The sequence below is a fragment of the Lynx canadensis genome, chromosome X (genome assembly GCF_007474595.2).
Source record: "Lynx canadensis isolate LIC74 chromosome X, mLynCan4.pri.v2, whole genome shotgun sequence".
Lineage (NCBI taxonomy): Eukaryota > Metazoa > Chordata > Mammalia > Carnivora > Felidae > Lynx > Lynx canadensis.
In genome coordinates this window covers 84,951,883-84,976,472 of record NC_044321.2, presented here as the reverse complement: position 1 = coordinate 84,976,472, position 24,590 = coordinate 84,951,883, and the positions used below count along the sequence as shown (strand labels likewise).

The 24,590-nt window shown below is 38.8% G+C and overlaps 1 protein-coding gene across 5 annotated transcripts in view; it reads left to right on the top strand.

Moving 5' to 3' along the window:
- Nucleotides 1-619: 619 nt before the first annotated feature.
- The window catches only part of RBM41 (RNA binding motif protein 41), a 60,755-nt gene continuing 36,784 nt past the window's right edge, over nt 620-24,590 (top strand). Inside the window, exons 1-5 of one of the 5 annotated variants that reach the window (XM_032592101.1) lie at nt 680-983; nt 3,908-4,024; nt 4,601-4,793; nt 5,086-5,290; nt 7,163-7,234. In XM_032592101.1, the coding sequence (XP_032447992.1) occupies nt 760-983; nt 3,908-4,024; nt 4,601-4,793; nt 5,086-5,290; nt 7,163-7,234 (811 nt within the window). In that variant the 5' untranslated portion in view covers nt 680-759. Of the gene's footprint in view, nt 984-3,907; nt 4,025-4,600; nt 4,794-5,085; nt 5,291-7,162; nt 7,235-24,590 lie in introns of all 5 variants that reach the window. The other 4 variants (XM_032592100.1, XM_030305295.2, XM_032592098.1 and 1 more) reach the window with 4 other exon arrangements.

Below are 24,590 nucleotides of genomic sequence, written 5' to 3'. Positions count from 1 at the left end.
ACTTATAAGTGAGATTAGACATCTTTATTTTCCAATACTTAGGGACATTTGTATTTCCATTTCTGGGAACTCAGAGCGCATGTTCTTGACCACTATGTTATACCTCTCTCTTGGTTCAACACAATTACCAATAAAACATTCACAGGCCTGAATTCACATAGACTTCAAATTCTCAAGATAGGCAGTACAATGTCTCATAAGCCTCTGTAACAGATAGAGGAGTACCGTTAGTGCAAATTATGTGTCAAACTTGTGTCTGATAACTGGCTACCCTGCAGAGGATGGACTAAGGGCCCCACTGGACACAGAAGGTAGGCCAGATAACAAGTCCTTGAAAGCAGAAGCAGGGTTGATAGGGACACATTGAAGGAAAAGTAGAGGAGCCAGGATTTGGTGATATTGATTGAGTCAGTCAAGAAGTCAAAGCTTTATGAGCTGGATATTTTGGGTGTTGTCCTTAATCCGTAGGAGAAATATTTGAACTTAAAATACACCGGTTATTCAGTAGGTACTCTTGTGTTTCGGTTTCTTTAGCTCTGCGTGACTACAATTCCCAGAGCCCCGCACTCCACCACAATCCCCTTAGAGTCGGCCGCACGGAGTTCTGGGACTTGAAGTCCGCGGCCTGTTCAGCCAAGTTAGAGATAGGGGCCTGTGGAAACATGAAGAGGTAAGGGCTTGTCTGAGAGCAGGCGGCAAAGGGAGCTCTCTTCTACCTTTTAACATTGAAAATAGATTTTATGACTTTGTGTTTGGGGTATGTCACGTTCTCGGGATGCGGTTACGTGTGAGCTGGAAGACAAAGGAGGAGGGAGGAGGGGAAACGGGCTAGATAGGCCTGCAGGGAGAAGTTCAGGAAGGGCCGCCGCCGCCGCCGCTTCCCGTAGGAATGCCTTGCCCGCACGGGCATCTAGGCCACGGCGCCGGCCCCAGGAGCTGCACGGATGCCGTGGCTTCTTACAGCTTCAGACGGACCCACCCAGGTAAAAAATAAAAATAAAAAAAGAGTGTTGGCCGACTGATGCCCAGCGCCGGAGAAACCCAGGCCAGCTCCTCCCTGTCCCGCCCTACCTCCACCTTATCCTCCGAAAGGGGCTCGGGGTGGGCGCCTTTTTTCTTTTCTTTCTTTCTTTCTTTCTTTCTTTTTTTTTTTTTTTTTCAGTGTTTGTGTACTAAAGAAGACTTCTTTGGGCCTCGAAGGGCATATAGCGCTTTCAGATCTTAACGTAAGCTACTAATACACTTTGTGTCTAAAAATTTAGACGGAAAGTACAAAACCGGCTCCACGAATCATAGGAAAAGCACCGCTGTAAGCAGCTCCCCCTACTGGTTCTGTAGGGAATGGCACCTTTAACTTGGCTCGTCATTGTTGAAAGCCTGAGCTTCACAATTGTTTGAACAGCACACAATGCTTTTTGAAAAAGATCCTCCTTAAATTGGTTTTGGATTCACTGCAAAGTAGAAAGATCACTCGGGAATAGGACGGTTCATTTAAAGTTCTTCTGATATTATGCTCTCCTGTACTGTCAGTTTCTGCATCTTTTAAAAAACCGTTTCTGATTTTCCCTGCCTCAAAATAATTTTTAAAAAATGCTCATTATGATATATTTCGTATATGAAAAATTATATATATATACATATATATATGTATATATATATATATATATATTCAGTTTAAAGAATAGTAATAGACTGGCACCCACCACAGGCTTTAGAAATAGAGCATTAATTAGCAGTATCTTAGAAGTCCCTTCCCTGATTGCTTCTCCTCCCTCTCCTCTCCCTGAGGGGACCACTATCCCGAATTCGGCGTTAATCCTTCCCTTGCTTTTTTAAAAAACTAGGTTTGCCACATATGAATTTATGTGCTACTTTCATCCATTTTTCAACTGTATGTGAATGGGCACATATTGTGTGAATATTTCTGTGACTTGCTTTTTTTTTTTTTTCACTCCGCGTGATTCATGGGCACTGATGTAGTTAGCTATGGTTTATTCCTTTCAAAGCCACTTTAAACTTAGCAAGAACTTTCAGAATTTTAAATAACAAATACAAATTTAGATACTTAAAAGGAAGTTTTTAAAAAACCTAGGCCTGAGGATATTCTAAAATTTTCTAAAATAGGTCTCAGTCTTTCTAGAGCATGGGAATCTTGCTTATAATTAGGAGAGCTGCATCATAACCCGAATAGTAAAGGATTATTACATAAAGAAGGTATTTAATGTTTGCTTTTCTCCTGGAATTAACTCATTTTTGTTTTTTGTCACCTGTTGTTGTATACTCCACTGGTCCAGCTATTTCTTCACACTCTTTTTTTAATTTTTTTTTAACATTTATTTATTTTTGAGAGAGAGAGACAGAGTGCAAGTGGGGGAGGGGCAGAGAGAGAAAGAGAGAGACACAGACTCCAAAGCAGGCTCCAGGCTCCAAGCTGTCAGCACAGAGCCCTACATGGGGCTCGAACTCACAAACCGCGAGATCATGACCTGAGCCGAAGTCAGACACCTTACCGACTGAGCCACCAAGACGCCCATTTTACTTTTATAATAAGAGTTTTCAGCTATTTAGGGTTGACTAGCTTATATTAGCATTGCCTAGATTTCTACACAGTAGTGCGTAAGCTATAAAATGTTATGACCCTCTTTGCATTTGTTTCTATACTCTCTTCTTTGGAGAGTGCCTCCTCTTTCACAGCTCCAGATCCTGCCCACACAGATGACTTGAGATTTCCATCTTCAGCCTCAGACTCTCATCTATATAATTTTTCCAGCTCTCACTTTCCTGTTAGCCAACCTCACTTATACTGGCACCTCTGAGTCAATGTCTTTGAAGTATTCCTGATACTTCATGCTGGTGTTTCAGTTGTAATGGGTAGTTTGACTCCACATGGCTAAGGCAACATGGACTTTCTCATTTCCAAACTACTTATTGCTTCTTGGATCTTCCTCTTTCCTTTATTGGTACCATGTTCTCTTAAGTTATACAGCTTGAAATTTCAGGGTTATCTTTGACTTCTCCCTTACCCCTACCTTCAAAAGGCTTCACTCCTCTAACTCCCCACTTTTCTGTTCCACTATTACCACTCCAGTGTATACTTTCATCACCTTATGCTTGATAAATTTAAAGAGTTTCCTAACTAGTCCTTCTGGTTTCTTTCCTGTGAATCCACAAGGCATATTGTAACCACATTCATTTTCCTAAACCATCATTTGTATCATGTTACTTAACTGCCTAATTGCTTTCTAATACCTATATAGGAAGGTCCAGGCTGCTTAGTTGGTGTATGTAAGGCCAGTTACAATCTGAGTCTAATTACCCCCTCAAAGATCATCTCCCAGTGCTCATATGTGTGAATGCCAGCTAAATTGAACTTCGTATTATTCCCCCAGAACATATTTCTGTCTCTTCTTACTCATTCTCCCTGATCTTTCCTTCATCATACCCATTCCTTCAAATGCCAATTTAAGAATTACCTTTCCAGAGTCTTCATTTTATCACCCTAGCTCCCAAGTATCTCCTTCTATATGAACTCCTACTAATTTGGCATATCCTTCTTTGTATTGCTCTTCTCTTCTCTCTCTACCTCCCTTCCTCCCTCCTCCCCACCCCACAACAGGCACATGCACGTAACATGTACACACATGATGTTTCTCCCTAAATAAATTGCAAGCTTCTTGAGGATGGGGACTATGTCTTGAATATCGTCGACTCCATCAGTACCTAACACAGTGCATTGCGTGTAAGTGGATATTTAGTCAATGTTTGTGGGATGAATGATAAAGGGCATCAAATAGTTAGAAAAGTGTCTTCAAACAAATGGGTTCACTACCAGTAGATAATATAAAGAATATACTTTGAGACTCACTGTTGTTTCTACTTTCTACATATATTCTTATATCTACTCCAGGATAAATAGCTGTGTGAAGAGTGGTGAGCATGTCCTGGAGGAGTTGGAAACAGAAGGCGAGAGGCAGCTGAAAAGCCTCCTTCAGCATCAACTTGATACCTCTGTCTCCATTGAGGAGTAGGTATTGATTTTGCAAACAGGTAGAGTATCATAGACCCTTACCTCCAGGAAGCAGATCCCTCTTAAAGCCTGGATGGAACACTCCTCTCCCTCCCCACTTTCCTTGGCCAACTTCTACTTATTAGGCAACATTTTCTTCTGTGTCTCTTCCTCTGGGAGGCCTCCCATATCCCACTAAGTCTGGGTTAAGTACCTTTCCTCTGTCTTCCCTTAACATACCTAGCACTTATAACCCAATATGATCATTGCCTGTTTACTTGCTTCTCTTCCACTTTTCTTCTACAAAGGCAGAAACCACTTGTGGTTTTTTTACTGTTAAATCCTCAGTACCTAGCCCAGCGATGTATAGTAGGTACTCAATAAATAAAGATTTGATCCAGTCATTTATTGGTCCTGGGTGTGGGGGAATATTGATGGACTTCTATATCATTGCATGGTTGCTTCAACCTAGAAATAGGACATGAGAGAGACATTGCTGATGAGTTTCATTGGGCCTCTTCTAATGGTGAGCCCCATTTCTGAAAACTGTGGTAACTTGAAGATATTCTTACTTTCGTCCTGCTTGTTCTGCAGATGTGTGTCTAAGAAAGAGAGCTTTGCTCCCGGTACTATGTACAAGCCCTTTGGGAAGGAAGCAGCTGGGACCATGACTTTGTCCCAGTTCCAGACACTGCATGAGAAGGACCAGGAAACTGCTTCTCTTCGGGAGCTAGGGCTCAATGAAACAGAAATCTTGATCTGGAAGAGCCACGTTTCAGGTGAAAAGGTGAGTGGGACCTTTTTTTTTTCCTGGAGAATAAAGAGCAAGATCTCTTCCTTTGGCCCTGAAAACCTTTTCATGTTTAGTTCTTACAAAACTGAGCTTTCTGTTGGATTCTTCTTTGGTTTCTGTGCGAGGAACCTTGCTAAAGGGCAGCCCTTCCTTGACTTTTTAGCTCACACGTCTGTGAATGATCATTCCGTGTCCTACATTGTCTTCTTTCTTATCTCAGACATTAGACCATCACTTTTAGGGTGTATCCTCTATGATATATGTCATCGCATTTCTCTGGTTCCAGAAGACAAGACTGAGGGCAACACCTGAAGCAATACAGAACCGTCTTCAAGATATTGAAGAAAGGATCTCAGAGCGTCAGCGCATCCTTTGCCTGCCACAGAGATTTGCCAAGAGCAAACAACTGACCCGGCGTGAAATGGAAATAGAAAACTCTTTATTCCAGGGAGCTGATCGGCACTCCTTCCTCAAGGCTCTTTATTACCAAGGTATGTGATCACCACTGACTTTGACATGCTGTTTCGCTGAAAGGAAGATTTAACAGCAGGGCATTAAATGTGAAAAGTTAGTGAAAGGAGTAGGGGAGAGAAACTATCACTGTCCTTGAGGAATGCAGAAAGCCCCATGACAGAGACAAATATGTACACAGTCAGTTGTGATACATCATGGAAATTACTGTTACAGAGATGTGAATAAAATGCTACGGGAGTGCAGACACAGAACATCTCAGTCTAGTTGAGGGGGGAGTCAGGAGTTGACATTTGTACTAAGTCTTGACAGCTCAACAGTCAACTGTCAGGTAAATAAGGGGCAGGAGGCATAACAGACAGTAGGTGAATAGGAGCAGGTTTGTGGAAGGGCCTGGTGCATCTAGGGAACAGTGAAAAGTTCATTGTGGCAGGAGGCATAGGGCACAGCAGGGGATGAGAGAGATACTGGAAAGGTAGGTGAGGCTAGATTGTGAAGGGTCTTTGGTCTGAACTATAAATTAACACAAAGTCTATAGATAAATGGTGTGTGTCTTAACCAGAGAGTATTAGTTTAACAGATAAGTTTTGCTAGGTACTGTGGCAGGTGCACGGAAGCTTAAGAAATCATTCCTGACTTCTAGTGAGTAAAGTTCTGGTTGGAGCGAGAACCATGTAACGTTTAGTAACAATGCTAGATGCAGTTGTTAAGTGCAGTTGGAGTTCATTGGAGAGAAAGGCCTCTGTGCATTGGCATGACTGAAGAAGGCCTCTTAGAGGAGGTAAGATTTAAACATTCCTTTAGTACTACCTATTCCTTAGTAGGAGAAGGAAAGGCATTTTATTTGCAGATGGTGGTGTGGGCACACCAGCGTGTCTAAGGCTGTTGTGAGAGACAAGGTTAGAAAGGTAGCTAAATGTTTTGAACTTTATTTGGTTAGTTAGTTATTCAGTTACTTAGTTTGGATATGGTTCCAGGATTTTGAGCCAGGAGTAATGTGATAAAAGCAGTATTTGAAAATGATTAATCTGGTTGCCCATAAACAGGATGAAAGAGAGAAAGAACTGGGAGCAGGGAGAATGATTTAGGAGGTCTTATAGTCATGTAGGCATGAAGATCTAGACTAGAATGATTGCAGTGGTACTGGAAAGAGAGGCAGGTATGGTTATAAGAGACATCACCAAGGAAGAACTGGTTAAACTTATTGCCTGAGAGTGAAGGAAGAGGGTCAAAAGAGAGGTCAAAGGTAACCCAGCTGTTTTAGTCTGTGTGCCATTAACAGCTGGCAAAATTAAGAAAGTCTTTATGAGGAAATTCTGACGGAAGGCTAGGAGTTTGATTTTAAACATGTTGAATTGGTAAGAATGGCAGCATCATGAAATACCCATACTGAGGAAGCCGTTGGAAAAGCAGGAGTAAAGCTCAGGGGAGAGGTCAGAGCTGGATACACAGAATTGGGAATCATGTACGCTTAGGTGGTACGTAAAGCCCTGAGAACAAATGAATGCGTTGTTACAGGCAGAGAGAACATAGACATGGAAGAGCAGCGGTGAAGGAAGGAATGAAAGAACACGTGAACAGGCTTTTGTGGAGAGACCTAGCCTACTGATTAAGAACATGGGCTCTGGTGGCAGACTGCTGGAACAATCCTGGCTCCCCCACTTACTAGCTTGTTATAAGATGTTGGGCAAGTTACCGCTCTATGCTTCAGTTTCTTCATCTTGTCAAATGAGAATAGAAGTAGTGTCTATATTATAGGGTTGTTAGGAGGCTTAAGTGAGGTAATAACATGTAAATCACTTAGAGTAGTACCTGGTATTTGGGGTGGGTGGGTGGTGTATGAATCTGTTCTTTTTCTTATCTTTGAAACTCCTTGCTTTAAACCTTCACAGCATACCACAAAAAGACAAGTGCAGACAAGTACATGACCTCAATGAAGAGGAAGATAAAATTAGGCACAAAAGGCAAGTCGAGAGTTTTCTTACAGTGTTAGCTTTAGGAATGTAACATAGGGTCCCAGACTTCTAAGTTGAGTGCTTATTTAATTCCATATTCAGTATATGACAATGTTTATAGGAAATGATCCAGAGGGAGCATATTATCCTGATGTAGAATATTAAAGTGAGGAGTTAGTAGAAGTTGTAAAATTTTACATTTAGTGCTGTTGATTTTTTTCTCTATACCTGTAAGTTATTGTATCAGACGTAAAGTGAACTTAATGATTTTTAGATCCTGTTTCACAACTAATTCTGAATATTTTTATTAATCACTAAAGTATAACTATTGATAATGATATGATAGTGATATTTTCTTTTTAAAATGAACTTACAATAAAATTGCCTGGTTTTTTCTTTTTTTTCTTGGTGTACAATTCTATGAATTGTAAATCATGTAAATCATGTAGATTCATGTCACCACCACCACAATCAGGACAGAAAACAGCTCCATCACCCTAAAAATCCCTCATACCATCCATTGATAGTCACCCCCAACTCCACCCATAATCTCTGGCAATCCCAGATCTGTTCTCCATTACTGTAGTTTTGTCTTTTAAAGAATGTCACATAAACAGAATCGTACAATATGTCATCTTTTGAGAGTGGCTTCTTTCATTTAGTGTAATGCCTCTGAGAGTCATCCAAGTCGTGTGTATTGATAGCTCATTCATGTTGCCGGATAGCATTCCATTCTATGGGTATTCCAAAGTTTGTTTATTCATCCACCCATTGAAGTACGTTTGGGCTGTTTCCAGTTTATGGTGATGATGAATAATACTGATATGAACATTTTTGTACAGGTTTTTGTGTGAACATAAATTTTTATTTCTCTAAGGTAAATATCTAGGAGTGGGATTACTGGGTCCTATGGTAAGTGTCTGTTTAACTTTATAAGAAACTGCCAAACCATTTTCCAGAGTGGCTGAACCATTTTGCATTCCTACCAGCAATGTATGAGAGTTCCAGTTGCTCCGCATCTTTGTCAACCTTTGGTATCATCGGTATTTATTTTAGTTCTTCCGATAGCTATGAAGTGGTATCTCATTGTAGTTTTAATTTGCATTTCCTTAATGGCTAATGATGTTGAACATCTTTTCATATGCTTATTTGCTACCGTTATATCCTGTTTGCTGAAGTGTCTGTTCAAATCTTTTGCTGTTTTTTAATTGGGTTGTTTCTTTTCTTTCTGGCTTTTGAGAGCTCTTTATGTATTCCAAATGCAATTCTCCGTTGCATATATGATTTACAAAAATTTTATCCCAGTCTGTAGCTTATCTTTTCATTCTCTCGACAGTGTCTTTCGCAGAACAGACTTTTTTTTTCATCATGGTAAAATACACCTAACATAAAATTGACTGTTTCAACCATTTTTTCAGTGTACAATTCTGTGGCATTAAGTATATTCACACTGCTCTGAAACCATCATCACTATCCATCTCCCTGACTTTTTCATCTTCCCAAACTGAAATTCCGTACCCATTAAACACCATTCCCTTTTATACTCCCCCTTTTTGCCCCTGGCAAACACCATTCCTTCTGTCTCTGTGAATTCGACTACTTTAGGTACCTCAGATATGTGGAATCCTACAATATTTGTCCTGTGTCTGGCTTATTTCACTTAGTATAATGTCTTCTAGGTCATCTGTGTGCCAGAATTTCCTCCCTTCTTAAGGCTGAATAGTATTCCATTGTATGTATCTACCACAGTTTGTTTATCCCTTCATCTGTCGGTAGTAACTTGTGTTGCTTCTACCGTTTGGCTGTTGTGAATAATGCTGCTATGAAACTGGATGTACAAGTGTCTGTTCAAGTCCCTGCTTTCAGATGTTTTGAGCATATACCCAGAAGTGGAATTGCTGGATCATATAGTAATTCTGTATTTCATCTTTTGAGGAACCACCATACTGTTTTCCATAGAGGCTGTATCATTTGACATTCCCACCAGCAGTAAACAAAGATTCCAATTTTCCCACACCCTTGCCAACACTTCATTTCTTTTTTTCTTTTTTGTAAGAGCTATCCTAATGGGTGTGAAGTGGTATTTCACTGTGGTTTTGATTTGCATTTCCCTAAAGACTGGTGATGTGCATCTTTTCATGTGCTTTTTGGCTATTTATGTATCTTTTTTAGAGAAATGTTTATTTAAGTCCTTTGCCCATTATCTAAACTGGTTGTTTATTTATTTATTGTTGAGTTGTGGGATTTTTTTGTATATCCTATATATTGATTCTCTTATCAGATAAATAATTGGCAAGTATTTCCCTTCATGGGTTGCCTTCTTACTCTATTGATTGTGTCCTTTGATGTGCAAAAGTTTATATTTTTGATAGTCTTATTTGTCAGTTTTTTCTTTTGTTACCTATGCTTTTTGGTGTCAAAGCCAATAAATCATTGCCAAATATAATGTCATAAAGGTTTTTTCCTATGTTATCTTCTGAGCGTTTTATAGTTTTAGCTCTTACATTTGAGTCTTTGGTCTATTTTGAGTTAATTTTTTTGTATGAGTTATAAGGTAAGGATCCAACTTTATTTTTTGCATGTTGATATCCAGTTTTCCCAATACTACTTGTTGAAAAGATCGTCCTTTACCCATTGAATGTTCTTAGCTCCCTCTCCAGAATTCATTTGACCATAAATACAAAAGTCTGTTCCTAGGCTGTCCATTCTATTCCATTAGTATACATGTCTGTCTTTATGCCAGTGTTACACTGTTTTAATTATTGTAGATTTGTAGTAAGCTTTGAAGTCAGGAAGTGAGACCTCCAACTTTGTTCTTCTTTTCCAAGATTTTCACCGCTTAGGAACCCTTGAGATATCATATGACTATTAGGATGGATATTTCTATTTCTAGAAAAAATGTCATTGGGATTTTGATAGAGATTACACTGAATCTATAGATCACTTTGAGTAGTATTGACAGCTTAATGGTATATTAAGTCTTCAGTCCATGAACATGGGGTATCTTTGCATTATTTGTATCTTTAATTCTTTCAGCAGCATTTTGTAGTTTTTAGTACACAATTTTTTTGCCTGAGAACAAATGTTTTAAATTTTGATAAAATCCAATTATCTGGTTTTTCTTTCATGGATCATTTTTTTTTTACATGTCAAAGAACTCTTTGTCTAACAACAGATTATGAGTAAGATTTCTTCTTTGTTTTCCTTAAAGAGTTTTAGAGTTGTATATTTTACATTTAGATCTATGATCTTTTTGACTTGATGCTTATATTATAAGTGTGGGGTTTAGGTTAAGGTTCACTTTTTACTTATGAATTTCCAGTTGTTTCAGCACCATACTTTGAAGAGAGTATTCTTTCTCCATTTACTTTATTTTGCATTTTTGTCAGAAATAAATTGGCCATATGTTTGTGTTAATAATTAACTTCATGACAAATGGTAAAAGATTGAAATCTTTCCCAAAGTATCAGGAAGAAGGCAAAGATGTGCACTCTTGCCACTTCTATTCACAGTTAAATGAAATTAGAAATCAATAATACAAGGACATTTAGAAAATGTACAAATATGCAGAAATTAAGCAACACTTTACTAAATAACAAATGGGTCAAAAAGAAGTCACAGGGGACATTAGAAAATACTTTGAGACAAATGAAAATAAAACTTAACATACCAAAACTTATATAATACAGTAAAAGCAGTGTTTGGGAGCATATTTATAGTTATAAATGCCCATATTAATAAAGAGGAAAGGTCTTAAATTAATAACCAAAAACTTTCACCTTGAAAACTACAAAAATTAAAAAAAAGAACTACAAAAATTTGTTCAAATCCTTAGAATGTGTAATACCAAGAGTGAACTGTAATGTAAACTATAGACTTTGGGTAATCATGGTGGGTCAATGTAGATTCATTAGTTGTAACATATGTATCACTCTGATGGGGGATATTGATAATGGGATAGGTTGTGCATGTGTGGGGATGGGAGGTATGTGGGAAATCTGTGTACCTTCCCCTCAGTTAATTCTACTGTGAACCTATAATTGCTCCAAAAACAATTTTAAACAAGTCTTTTAAAAAAAAAGAACCTACAAAAAGAGTGAACTAAACTCGCATCAAGCTGAAGGAGTAAAACAATAAAGGCTAGAGCAAAAAAATAGAGAAAATCGACAAAACCAAAAGTTGGTCCTTTGGAAAGATCAACAAAATTCATAATCCTGTAGCTAGACTTACTAAGGAAAAAAGAAGAAAGAAAAACTTCTTATACCCTGCTCTACTTTTATTCTTTTTTGTCATGCAAAAAAATATCTTTTCCATCCTTTCACTTTCAATTATTTTTTTTAAACCTAAAGTGTATCTCTTGTAGACAGCAAATAGTTAGGTCATGTTCCTTTTTTAATTCCTTCTTCCAATTGAGTATTTAGTTCATTTATATTTGATATATTTAATTGGAGTCCTGTGATAAGATTTGCATTTTCCATTTTGCTATTTGTTTTCTGAATGTCATATCTTTTTTGTTCCTCTGTTATTCCATTTATTCCTTTACTTTTTTTTTTTATTTTAGAGGGAGAGAGAGTACAAGCAAAGGAAAGCAGCAGAGAGATAGAGAGAATCTTAAGCAGGCTCCACACTCAGTGCAGAGCCCGATCTGGACCTCAATCCCACAACCCTGGGCTCATAAATCAAGAATCAGGTGCTCATCTGACTGAGCCACCCAGATGCCCCATTCCTTCATATTAAATAGGTTTTTGCAGTATATAATTTTAATTAACTTGTTGCTTCTTTTACTGTTTTTTTTTTTTTTAGTTGCTTTCTTAATAGTTGCCCAGGGAATTATAATTAACAGCTTAAACAAATTATTTTGTATTAATACAGCGTAATTTCAAAAATATTCAAAAACTTTGTCCTGTTTATCTCTGTTCTCTCCTTCCTATTTTGTACTATCATTGTCACACAAATAACATCTTTATAGATTTTAATCTCATTAACACAGTTTTATAATTATTGCATTATGTAGATATCTTTTAGGTCAGACAGGACAAGAAAAAGAGTTACAAATACATTTATACTGTCTTTTTTTATATTTACCTATATAGTCAACTTTACTAGTGTTCTTTCTTTGAGTTATCTTTGAGTGTCCCATTTATTTCAGCCTGAAGTACTTTATAGTTTTCCTTGTAGGGTAGGTCTTGCAGTGATGAATTCTTTCAGTCTATGTTTATCTTGGCATGTCTTAATTTCTCCTTCAGTTTTCATGTATAGTTTTTTGCCAGACAGTGAAGTTTTTGGTTGGTGATCTTTTTCTTTTAGCACATCAGATACGTCATCTTACTGCCTTCTGGCCCCTGTAGTTTCGGTTGAGAATTCAACTGTTGATGTTATTTGGGACTCCTTGTCCATGGTAAGTCTCTTCTCTCTTGCTGCAGTCAAGATTCATTCTTCATCTTTTGCTTTTGACAATTTGGCTACAGGTCTAAATGTCTCTTAGACTCCAAGTAGGCCCCTTTGAGTTTGTCCTGCTTGGAGTCTGTCAAGGTTCTATAATGTATAGATTAATGTTCTTCATCAATTTGAAAACGTTTTTAGGCATTCATTCTTCAGATGTTCTTTGTGCCCCTCCTTCTTCTGAGATTTCCATTATGTGTATGTTGGTATGCTTGATGTTTGCCCACAGGTCTCTGAGGGTCTGTTATTTTTTCTTTATTCTTCCTTCTTTTTGCTCCTTAGATTGAGTAGTCTTCCTTAGATGAGTAGTCAACATATCTTCAAGTTTGCTGATTCTTCTGTCAGCCCAGATCTTTTGCTGAGCCCCTCTAGTATATTTTTCATTTTAGTTATTATACTTTTCAACTCCAGAATTTCTTTTTGGTTCTTTATTATAATTTATATCTCTTTATTTTTATTCCCTATTTGGTAAGCCATTCTGAAACATTCTTTTAGTTCTTTATATATGGTTTCCTTTAATTGTTTGAAGGACTTGTAACTGATTAAAGGTTTGTCTGAGAAACGCAATATGCTTTCTCAGGAAAGTTTCTATTGACTGTTTCTTATTTCCTGTGTATGGGCCATACTCTCCTTTTCTTTCTTTTTTTTTAAATTTAAATTCAAGTTAGTTATACAGTGTAGTCTTGGTTTCAGGAGTAGAACCCAGTGATTCATCTCTTACATATGACACCCAGTGCTCATCTCTAAAAGTGCCCTCCTTAATGCCCATCACCCATTTAGCTCATCCCCCCACCCACCTGTCCTCCAGCAACCCTCAGTTTGTTCTCTGTATTTAAGAGTCTCTTATGGTTTGCCTCCTTTTCTGTTTTTATCTTATTTTTCCTTCCCTTCCCCTATGTTCATCTGTTGTGTCTCTTAAATTCTACATATTAGTGAAATCTTTCTCTGACTGACTTATTTCACTTAGCATAATACACTGTAGTTCTGTCCACATTATTGCAAATGGCAAGACCTCACTTGATCACTGAGTAGTATTCCATTGTAATGTCTCCACCTTAGCTTAGGCTGCTGTAACAAAGTACCATCGACTGGGTAGCTTATTAACAATAGAGATTTATTTCTCACAGTTCTAGAGGCTAGAAGTCTGAGATCAGGGTTCCAGTATGATCAGATTCTGGTGATAGTCTGCTTTTGGGTTACGGGCTGCTAACTTCTTGTTGCAACCTCACATGTCAGAGAACAGGGAGAGGAAGCAAGCTCTCTCATGACTTCTATAAGGGCACTGATCCCATTCATGAGGGCTCCACCCTCATGGCCTCATCTAATCCCAGTTACCTCCCAAAGGTCCTCACTTCCTCTGACCATCACATCACTGGTAGGGTTTCAACATATGAATTGGGGGAGGGGACACAAATATTCAGTCCATAGCAGTCTTACAATTTTTTTTGGTTACAAATTAGACATTTAAAATAACATAATGTGTCAACTCTGAAAATCAGTATCCCCCACATGCCTAGGGTTTGTTGTTGTTGCTATTTGTTTAGTGACTTGCCTAGACTAATTCTGTAAATTTGAATTCTCTGTCATGTGCAGCCATTGAAGTCTGTTCAGTTAGCATAGTGGTCTACTAATGATTGGAGAGAATTTTCCTTAAATACCTTTAGCCAAAAAGTTCTACCAGCTTTTGTTGAGGGTGTGTGTGTGTGTGTGTGTGTGTGTGTGTGTGTGTTGGGTTACTCCTTCAGTGCTCAGGGAGGCAGTTTGCAACTCTGCCTTAGACTTTAGTTCCTGCTGATACAGAGCCTTAAGGTCAGCCAGAGGTGAGAGATTAGTGACTTCTTAGGCTCTAACTTTCCTGGGCATAGACATAGCCCAGCACATGTTTGTTACCTTCTAGAGTCCCAGGGGTATGTCTTAACTTTTCAAAGCAACTTATGGACATCTCATTCCCTGTTTTTCTTTCTTATTTATGATAAGAACACTTAACATTAAATCTACCCACTTAAACGAATTTTTGAGTGTACGATGCAGTGTTGTTAACTATAGGCACAGTGTTGTGCAAAAGGTCCCTGGAACTTAGTCATTTTGCATGGCTACAACTTTATAACCTTTAAATAATAGCTCCTCATTTTCCCCCTCTCCTAGCCCCTGGGAACCACCATTATACTCTCTGCTTCTATGTGTTTGATTATCTTATATACCTTATGTAAGTTGTTTCATGCAATATTTGTCCTTTGTGACTGGCTTATTTCACTTAACATAATGTCTTTGAGGTTCATCTATGTTGTCACATGGCAGGATTTTCTTCTTTTTTAAGGCTGAATAATATTTCATTGTATATATATGCCACATTTTCTTTATTCATAAATTGATGGACATTTAGGTTGTTTCCACATCTTGGCTATCATGAATGGTGCTGCAATGAATATGTAAGTGCAGATATCTCTTGCAGATTCTGATTTCAGTTCTTTTGAATAAATACTCAGAAGTAGGCTTGCTTTATAATACGGCATTTCTGTTTTGATCTTTTGCAGAAACTCCATTCTGTTCTCTGTAGCACTTACATCATTTTACATTCCCACCAAAAGTGTACAAAGGTTCCAGTTTTTCCAGATCCTCACCAACACTTGTTATATTTTGATTTTTTTGATACTAGACATCCTAACAGTTGTGAGGTGATATCTCATTGTGGATTTGATTTACGTTTCCCTGATGATTAGTGCTATTGAACACCTTTACATATACCTGTTGGTTATCTATATATCTTCTTTGGAGAAATGCCTATTCAAATACTTTGCACATTTTTTATCAGTTTTTTTTTTAATTTTTAAATTATTTGTAAAAGTGTTTTTTAAGTTTTATTTATTTTTGAGAGAGACAGAGCAGGGGAGGGGCAGAGAGAGAGAGGGAGAGAGAGAATCCCAAACAGGCTCTGCACTGACAGGACAGAAACCAAAATGGGGCTTGAACTCATGAACCATGAGATCATGACCTGAGGTGAGCCAAAGCCAAGAGTCGGATGTTTAACAGACTGAACCACCCAGGCGACCCTTAAATTATTTTCTAAAATTTGAATTCCAGTATATACAGTGTTATATTAGTTTCATAGGTTTTGTTTTTATGCCATTGAGTTGTAGGAGTTCCCTATATGTTTTGGATATTAACCCCTTATTAGATATATGGTTTAGAAATATTTTCTACCATTCTGTAGGTTGCCTTTTCACTCTCTTGTGTCTTTTGCTATGTAGAAGCTTTTTAGTTTTATAGCTCCACTTACCTGTTTTTGCTTTTGTTGCCTACACTTTTGGAATTATATTTAAGAACTCATTGCTAATACCAGTGTTAAGAGGATTTTTCTCTGTTTTCTTCTAGGAGTTTTAGAGTTTCAGGTCTTACTTTTAAGTCTTTAATCCATTTTTAACTGATTTTTGTGAATGATATAAAATAAGGGTTCCATTTCATTCTTTTTCCATTTCATTCTGGAGATTCAGTTTTCTAGCATCATTTTTTTTTTTTTTTTTTTTAATTTTTTTTTTTTCAACGTTTATTTATTTTTGGGACAGAGAGAGACAGGGCATGAACGGGGGAGGGGCAGAGAGAGAGGGAGACACAGAATCGGAAACAGGCTCCAGGCTCTGAGCGGTCAGCACAGAGCCCAACGCGGGGCTCGAACTCACGGACCGCGAGATCGTGACCTGGCTGAAGTCGGACGCTTAACCGACTGCGCCACCCAGGCGCCCCTAGCATCATTTGTTAAGGAGACAATCCTTTCCCCATCGTGTATTTCTGCCACTCTAGCCAAAGATCAGTTGACCATATACGTGAGGGTTTATTTCTGGGCTTTCTATTCTGTTCCACCGGTCTATATGTCTGTCGTTTTTGTTTTAAGTTTATTTATTTATTTTGAGAGAGAGAGAGAGAGTGCACACGCACGAGAGCGTGAGTGTGTGCGCAAGTGGGGGAGGGGCAGAGAGAGATTCCCAAGCAGGCTCCACACTGTCAGCATAGAGCCTGATGCAGGGCTTGAAACCCACGAACCATGAGATCATGACCTGAGCTGAAGTCAAGAGTCAGACACTTAACTGCCTGAGCCACCCACGTGACCCTATATGTCTGTCTTGTATTTAATTTCCAGACTTATTAAAAGTTTAATTTTTTGACAAATTTTGCTTTTATAGAAGAGCAGATTTTTCAAGGTCCTTACTCCAACATTCTAGAATTACTTTCTCTCCATTTTACTTTTATCCTATCTATATTACTATATTTGAAAGTGTGTTTCATAGTTTTTTTTTAATTTTTTAATATTTATTTATTTTTGAAAGAGAGAGACAGAGTGTGAGCAGAATGGGGGAAGAGAGAGAGGGACACAGAATCCGAAGCAGACTCCAAGCTCCGAGCTGTCAGCACAGAGCCCCAATGCGGGGCTCAAACTCACGAACTGTGAGATCATGTCCTGAGCCAAAGTCAGATACTTAACCAACTGAGCCACCCAGGCGCCCCATCATAATTTTTAAACAAAGAGTTTCTTATAGGATGTAGTTGGGTTGTTGCTTTTTTCCACTTTTTTATTGTGTTATCATTTACATAGCATTAAGCTCACTCATTTTAAATGTACAATTCAGTGATTTGTAGTGAGTTTACAGAGTTGGTCAACCATCATCACAATGTAGTTTTAGAACATTTCCATCACCCCACAAATTGTTCTCAATACCTTTTTCCTCTCCCAGCCCAGATAGCAACTAATCTATTGTCTCTCTATGGATTTGCCTATTCTCTCATTTCATATAAACGGAACCATATAATATGTAACCTTCTTTAACTTAACACAGTGTTTTTAATTATGCCTAGAATGAGTACTTTTCCTAGTACTGAGGGATTTCCTAGTACTGAGGGATTTGTATACAAGCTGAGCACATCTTCCACAGTCAGCCAAGCAGTTTACAGTTCCATCTTAGCCCTCACTTCCTATTTCTGCAGAGAGTTGAGATTAGTCAGAGGTAAGAGCTTAGGGTTGTTTTTTTTCAGTCTTTCCTGAGCATGCACACAGCTCTGGCCATGTGGACAGGCCTGTGCACACGTGTGGCCTTTTAGATTCCTAGAAGAATGTTGGAGCTTTTCAGTGCCCTCTAAGGACATTTCATCTCCCAAGATTTGCTTCTGAGCTGTTTGTCAACCTATTATTTATCCCAGCTCCACCACCTCAGGCAGGGGAAAAATTCACCAACTGCCTCGGACTATTATTTTTTTTTTAAGTTTATTTATTTCTTTTGAGAGAGAGTGTGTGAGGGAGGGAAGGGGCAGAGAGAGAGGGAGAGAGGGAACCCCAAGCAGGCTCTAAAAGCTGACAACACAGAGCCTAATGCAGGGCTCAGTCTCATGAACCATGAGGTCATGACCTAAGCTGAAATCAAGAGTCAGATGCTTAACTGAGCCACCCAGGTGCCCCTGCCTCTGATTATTTTTGACAAAAGTTCTGGGAGAAAGGCTCTTAGTACTGGGTGGTGAACTTTGAGTCACATCAAGGAGAGCTTTGCTTGGGGAATCTTCCAGGGAGCCACTAGAAAGGCCATGTAATAACAGTTCTCTGACAATGGTGCTTTGAAGGAGCCCCAGCCCCATTCTTCCCTCTCCAGTAGCTGTCAGGCTGCTGGTTTTCACTGTGATTTCAGGTTGTTGGTTTTCATAGTTACCACAGGCCTGGGAGAAACGGATGAGAAAAGGGCAAGTTAAAATGTTACAAAATTTATTATTCTTACTGAGATTTAGCTATTTTTATTGAATAAATATTCCCCAGATTGCTGCAGGCCTTTGGTTAATTTCCAGAGTCCTGGAGAAGTTGATTCTGACAGTTTTTGCCAGTGTTCTCATTGTTTTTATGGAAGAGAGAATTTCAAGAGTTCCTGACTCTACCATTTCCACTGATGACCCCTTTCTTAACAGTATCTTCTGAAGCTTGAAAGTTTGTGATTTTGGCAAAGTCCAACTTATTTTTTTTTCATGACTTGCACTTTTGGCCTATAATTAAGATTTCTTTCTAATCCCAAGTTGCAAAGATTTTCTCATGTGTATTCTTCTGGAGGACTTATAGTTTTAGCTCATACATTTAGGTCTATGAACCATTTTGAATCAATTCCTGAATTACACATATGATGTAAGGTTAGGGTTACATTAATTTATTTGTGTATGGATATCCAATTATCCTGCACCTTTAGTTGAAAAGACTATGCTTTCCCAATTAAATTATTTTTGTACTTTTGTAGAAAATCAATGGACTATAAATACACGGGTTTTAAAACTCTCTTTATTATTCTACTGTTTTTTTACTCTTTCTGTTTACTTTTCAGCAATCTGATTATGCTGTGTCTGGGCATGGGTTCTTTGTTATTTCAAATTCTCACCTGTTCCACCTGTGACTGTGTGCTTTTTGCAGTCTTCAAATGCTCCATGCATTCTCTCCAGTTTTTATAACTGTGTTTAGTGGGAGAGGCAGGGTGAAATGTGCTTACTTCTTCTTACATGGAAACAGGATTCCTAATAGCTGATAATTTTTGAGGGCTTATTTGTGCCAGTTTTTGTGCTAAGCATTTTGTATGTTAACTCATTTAACCTTTACAGTAGCCCTACAAGATAGTGACAGTATTATACCCATTTTACAGATAATGAAATTGAGCTTCTGAAGAGATAAGTGACTTTCTCAAGGTCAATCATTATGTGGCCATGCTAGGACTTAAATCTAGGTCTGTTCTTACATGACTGTCTGTGCTCCTGATCATAGCTTCTGTATATGTGATTTGAAAAGATTTTTTGGTTTATTAAGTGTGATTTTGCTATATTATGAGATAACCATTTTGGGGGGAGTAATGCATATCCTATTTTCTAACCTTAAATCAGTGGGAGAACAACATTTATTATCTCTAGAAATAACCTTCCTCTGAAATCTTAAATCCTACTATATCACTCTGACCACAACCTTTTTCTCATATTTTGGCCCTTGCAACTCTCTTAACACCCATTATACCATTTCTTCAACCCTGTTGAAATCTCTAGTTCCTTGACCTTTTAATTTTCTCACAGTCTGTCATCCCCTTCCTGTATCCTCTTCCTTGCACATCTTACTTAGACTCCATCATCCATTATTTACTCATGTTCTTGCCAATGAAACATTCTTTTTGTTTCCTGGTCTGTGTGTTATACCCACCCAGCCAAACATCACCCCTGAATCAATCCAACTAATAGCCTTCTTTATTTCTGCATGATAGTTTTTGAGCACTACTAGAGAACAGACATACAATTTTGCTGATTAATGCCTCTACGGTTTCCTCATGTCTGGTCTTGTCTAGAGCCTTCTTCCTTGTTCAGCAGTGTGTCTCCTAGTCCCTGGTCAGCTCTCCATTTCATTCCTTATATATACTATTTTAGATCTTCATTACTCTTTTCTGTCTCCGTGTTTCATTATTTTTAGCAGATAGTCTTTCCATTTCAAAGGAAACATTGTCATCGACAAGAGCCTTCATCTACTTTCTGCCTGACTCTGTTAACATCTGCATCCTGACCCTTATTTTCTTCCATCTCAACTCAGTGGTAGGTACGTTTTTCCTGCCTGAAGTTAATCTTTACACCTTTGTGCTTGATCCTAGCCCTCTTATCTCCCCAAGGACCTCAGTCAGTTTCCCCAGTATTGCTTCTTTCCTTTCAAGGTTTGAACGTGCTTTGTACTGTTGGCCAGTTTCCACAGTGTACCTTCTCCTACCATGAACTACCTTTAAAAACATGATAAAAACAAAAAATACCTTTCATTTGTTTAGCTATTTGAGCAAATAGTATGTTTAGATTCTCTCCCTTTGCTATAAACATAATAAGTAGCAATTGGTTTGGGGGCACCTGGGCGGTTCAGTTGGTTAAGTGTGGGACTCTTGATTTCGGCTCAGGTCATGATCTCACACTTGTGATATCGAGCCCCGTGTTGAGCCCCATTTCAGACTCTGCACTGGGCATAGAGCGTGCTTAAGATTCTCTTTCTTGGGGGAGCCTGGGTGGCTCAGACGATTAAGTGTCCTACTTCGGCTCAGGTCATGATTTCATGGCTTGAGAGGTCAAGCCCTGCATTGGGCTCTGTGCTGAGAGCTTAGAGCCTGGAGACTGCTTCAGATTCTGTGTCTCCCTCTCTCTCTGCCCCTCCCCTACTCATGCTCTGTTTCTCTCTCTCTCTCAAAAATAAACATTAAAAAAAAGATTCTCTCTCCCACTGCCCCTTCCTGTTCATGCACACATGCGCTTACACTGTCTCTCAAAAAAAAGTAGTAATTGGTTTAAAAAGTGAAATAGCAAAATTGAATAAAAATTATAGAATTAAGTACATATGTTAATAATTTTTGATATCCATAGAGGAAATGAAATGATGTTTTCCAGTCTTTAATGAAAATTTTCAAACACACAGAAATGTTGAAAGAATTTTATCACAAACACCCATTATATCACCAACTAGACTCTGCCATTAGTATTTTATCACATACCTCTCCCTCTATTCATCTATCAATCTATCTTACCTTGTTGATGTATTTAAAATAAGTTGCCAGGGCGCCTGGGTGGCTCAGTCAGTTGAGTGTCTGGCTTCGGCTCAGGTCATGATCTCACGGTTTGTGAGTTCGAGCCCTGTGTCGAGCTCAGAACCTGGAGCCTGTTTCAGATTTTGTGTCTCCCTCTCTCTGCTCCTCCCCTGCTCGTGCTCTGTCTCTCTCTCAAAAATAAATAAACATTAAAAAAATTAAATAAAATAAATTGCCAGTGTAAATATATATGCCCATAAATACTTCAGTATGCATACTGTTAGCTAGAATTAAATATTTAAATGTTTTATTTTGATGTAAAATTTGCATGCAGTGAAATGTACAAATTTTAAGTGTTCATTCGCTAACTTTTCACCAGTGTCTACATTTCTTTGTAGTGATGTGTTGGTAAATGTTTAACAGCCAGCTCTCCAGAAAATTAAAGGATGCTGATTTGTATCATTTGCCAGTTTCCATGGTTTATATACTCGCACCATGGCAAATTTCACGTTACCAAAGTGTTCTTGCTGAACATGGAGTCTGGAAGACAGGCGTATAATCATTGGACCATCTCTAGCATACCACTGCATGTGTGTAGCCTAATACATAGAAGATCACCACCACTCCAGAAAGTTCTGTTGTACTTCTCAGTAATTCCCCAGAGGCAACTAGTGTCTTGGTTTGTTTCCACTATTGATTAGTTTTTCCTGTTCTAGAACTGCAGATACCTGAAACCATATACTATGTATTTTTTGTGTAAGGCTTCCTCAACTCAGCATATGTTTTTGAGATTCATTTATATTGTGTATGCCAATAGTTTTTCTTCCTCTCTACAACATGATTTCTTGGAAGAATTTTGTACAATCACTTTATTATTTTTCTAGGACTGCTGTAACACATTACCACAATGCTAGTGGTTTAGAACAACAGAAATTTATCTTTTCATAGCAGCGAGAAGTCTGAAATCAAGGTGTTGGCAGGCCATGCTCTTTCTGAAGGCCCTAGAAGAGGATCCTTCCTTGTATCCTCTAGGTGCTGGCAGTTGCCAGCATTCCTTGGTGTTATAGATGCATCATTTCAATCTGTGCCTCCATCATCACATGACAGTCTTGTGTGTGTCTCTGTCTCTGTGCTTTCACATGGCCTTATAAGCACATTGGTCATTTGATTTAGGGCTCACCCTAATTCAGTGTAATGTCATCTTAACTACTGACATCTGCAAGGACCCTATTTCCAAATAAAGTCGTGTCTGAGGCCAGATCTGGATGGACATGAATTTTGAGAGTACGCTATTCAATCTAGTACATTCGGCCATCTGACCTCCAAAAATTCATATCCGTCTCAGGGTGCTTGGGTGGCTCAGTCGGTTAAGCATCCGACTCTTGGTTTCGGCTCAGGTCATGATCTCACAGTTCATGGGTTCGAGCCCCACATCAGACTCCACACTACCAGGGCAGAGCTTGTTTGGGATTCTCTCTCACCTCCTCTCTCTGCCCCTCCCCCATGCTCGCTGTCTCTCTCAAGGAATAAATAAACTTAAAAATTCATATGTGTCTCACATGCAAAATACATGCACCCCATTATAACATCCACAAAAGTCTTCACCTGTTCAACCAGCAAGTCTAAGTCCCAAATCTCATCTAAATATCAACTCAAAAAGTCTCAAGTGTCACTATCTAAATAATGAAAATCAGGTGTCATTAAGGCTCTGAGTATGTTCCACCCTAAGGCAAAATTCTCTGTGAAGCTGGACAGATTACCTGCCCCAAAATACTATTGGGAGACAGGCATCGGATAGGCATCCCCATTCTGAAAGGTCAGAAAGGAAGAAATAAAGGGGTTACTGGTCTAAAGCAAGTTAACAGCCCAGAAGGGCAAATTCTGTTACGTCTCAGAACCGAGAGTAATGCTCTGGGCTTAACGCTCTGTCCTCTGGCCCCCGGGGAGGGTCTTATTCTCTGGGTCCTCTGGGATAGCCCCACCTTCTCAGCCTACCAGGGTAGCTGCAGGCCCACCCTCACTGGCTTTTGCCTCTTTGGCTTTGCCTTTGTAGTCATTCTTCATTTTGTCCTGTCTTTGTCACATTCACACGAGGCTGTTACTGTTTCTGCGGTATAAAATTCTCCAAAACCATGTTGGTCTCATGTATGTCAAGAGATCCACACCATCAGTTATAAGGGTTTTCCACAGATCCTTTCTGGATAGCCCTTCCTCCACCCCTGGCTTCTGCTGACACCTAGTCTCTTCAGTGAAAGTTTGTCCAGTCACACCATTGGCCCTGTTTCCAGAGCACACTGTTTAGATAGACTGAGCATGCTCTAAATCATGAAGTGCTGGTTTCTTTTTTAACAGATCCTTCCTTAATCTGTCTCTTTTTTCTCATTGTAAACATCAAAGAGAAATCAGGCTGCATCTTCCACACTTTGCTTGGAAATCTCCTCAGCTAAATATCCAAGTTCATCACTTATAAGTTATATTTCCCACCCAACAGAAGAAATCAATTCAGCCAAGTTTCTGCCACTTTATCACAAAGATCACCTTCCTTCCAGCATCCGATAACATGTTCATCATTTCCTTCTAATGCCTCACCAGAAGCACATTTCCTGATGTTCATATCTCTCTAGCAACATTCTATTCATGATGATATATGTGTTCTCTAAGATGATAGAAGCTTTCTCTACTGTCATCTTTACTTCTGAGCACTCACCCGAACTGCTCTTTATACCCATACTTCTACCACCAGTCTCTTCAAGGTAACCAACCTTTTACTGTCAAGCAACTCAAAAATTCTTCCAGCCTCTACCCATTACCCAATTGCAAAGCTAATTCCACATTTTTAGGTATTTGTTACAGCAGCACCCTATTTTCCAGTACAAAATCTGTATTAACTATTAAGTCACTGGTTGACTTAAAACAACAGAAATTCCTCTCTCACAGTTCTGGAGGCTAGTTCAAATCAAGATGTTGACAAGGTTGTTTCCTCCAGAGACTCTGAGGAAGAATCTTTTCCATGCCTGTCTTCTTGCTTCTAGTGGGTGCTGGCAATCCTTGGCTTGTAGAGACATCACTCCAATCCCTGTTTCTATCATTACATGACATGTGTGTCTGTGTCTCTGTGTCTCTACATGACCTTCTTAAAAAGACACCCGTCATTGGATTTAGGGTCCACTCTAATCCAGTATGACCTCGTCTTAACTAATTGTGTCTGCAAATACTCTATTTCCAAATAAGGTTACATTTTGAGGTTCTGGGTGGACATGAATTTGACAGAGGGTGGGGAGGAGGGATACTGTTCAGTACACTCAGTTATTTTTGCTTCTTTACCTCTCACTCACGTTTCTTTTAAAAAAAAAAATTTTTTTAACGTTTATTCCTTT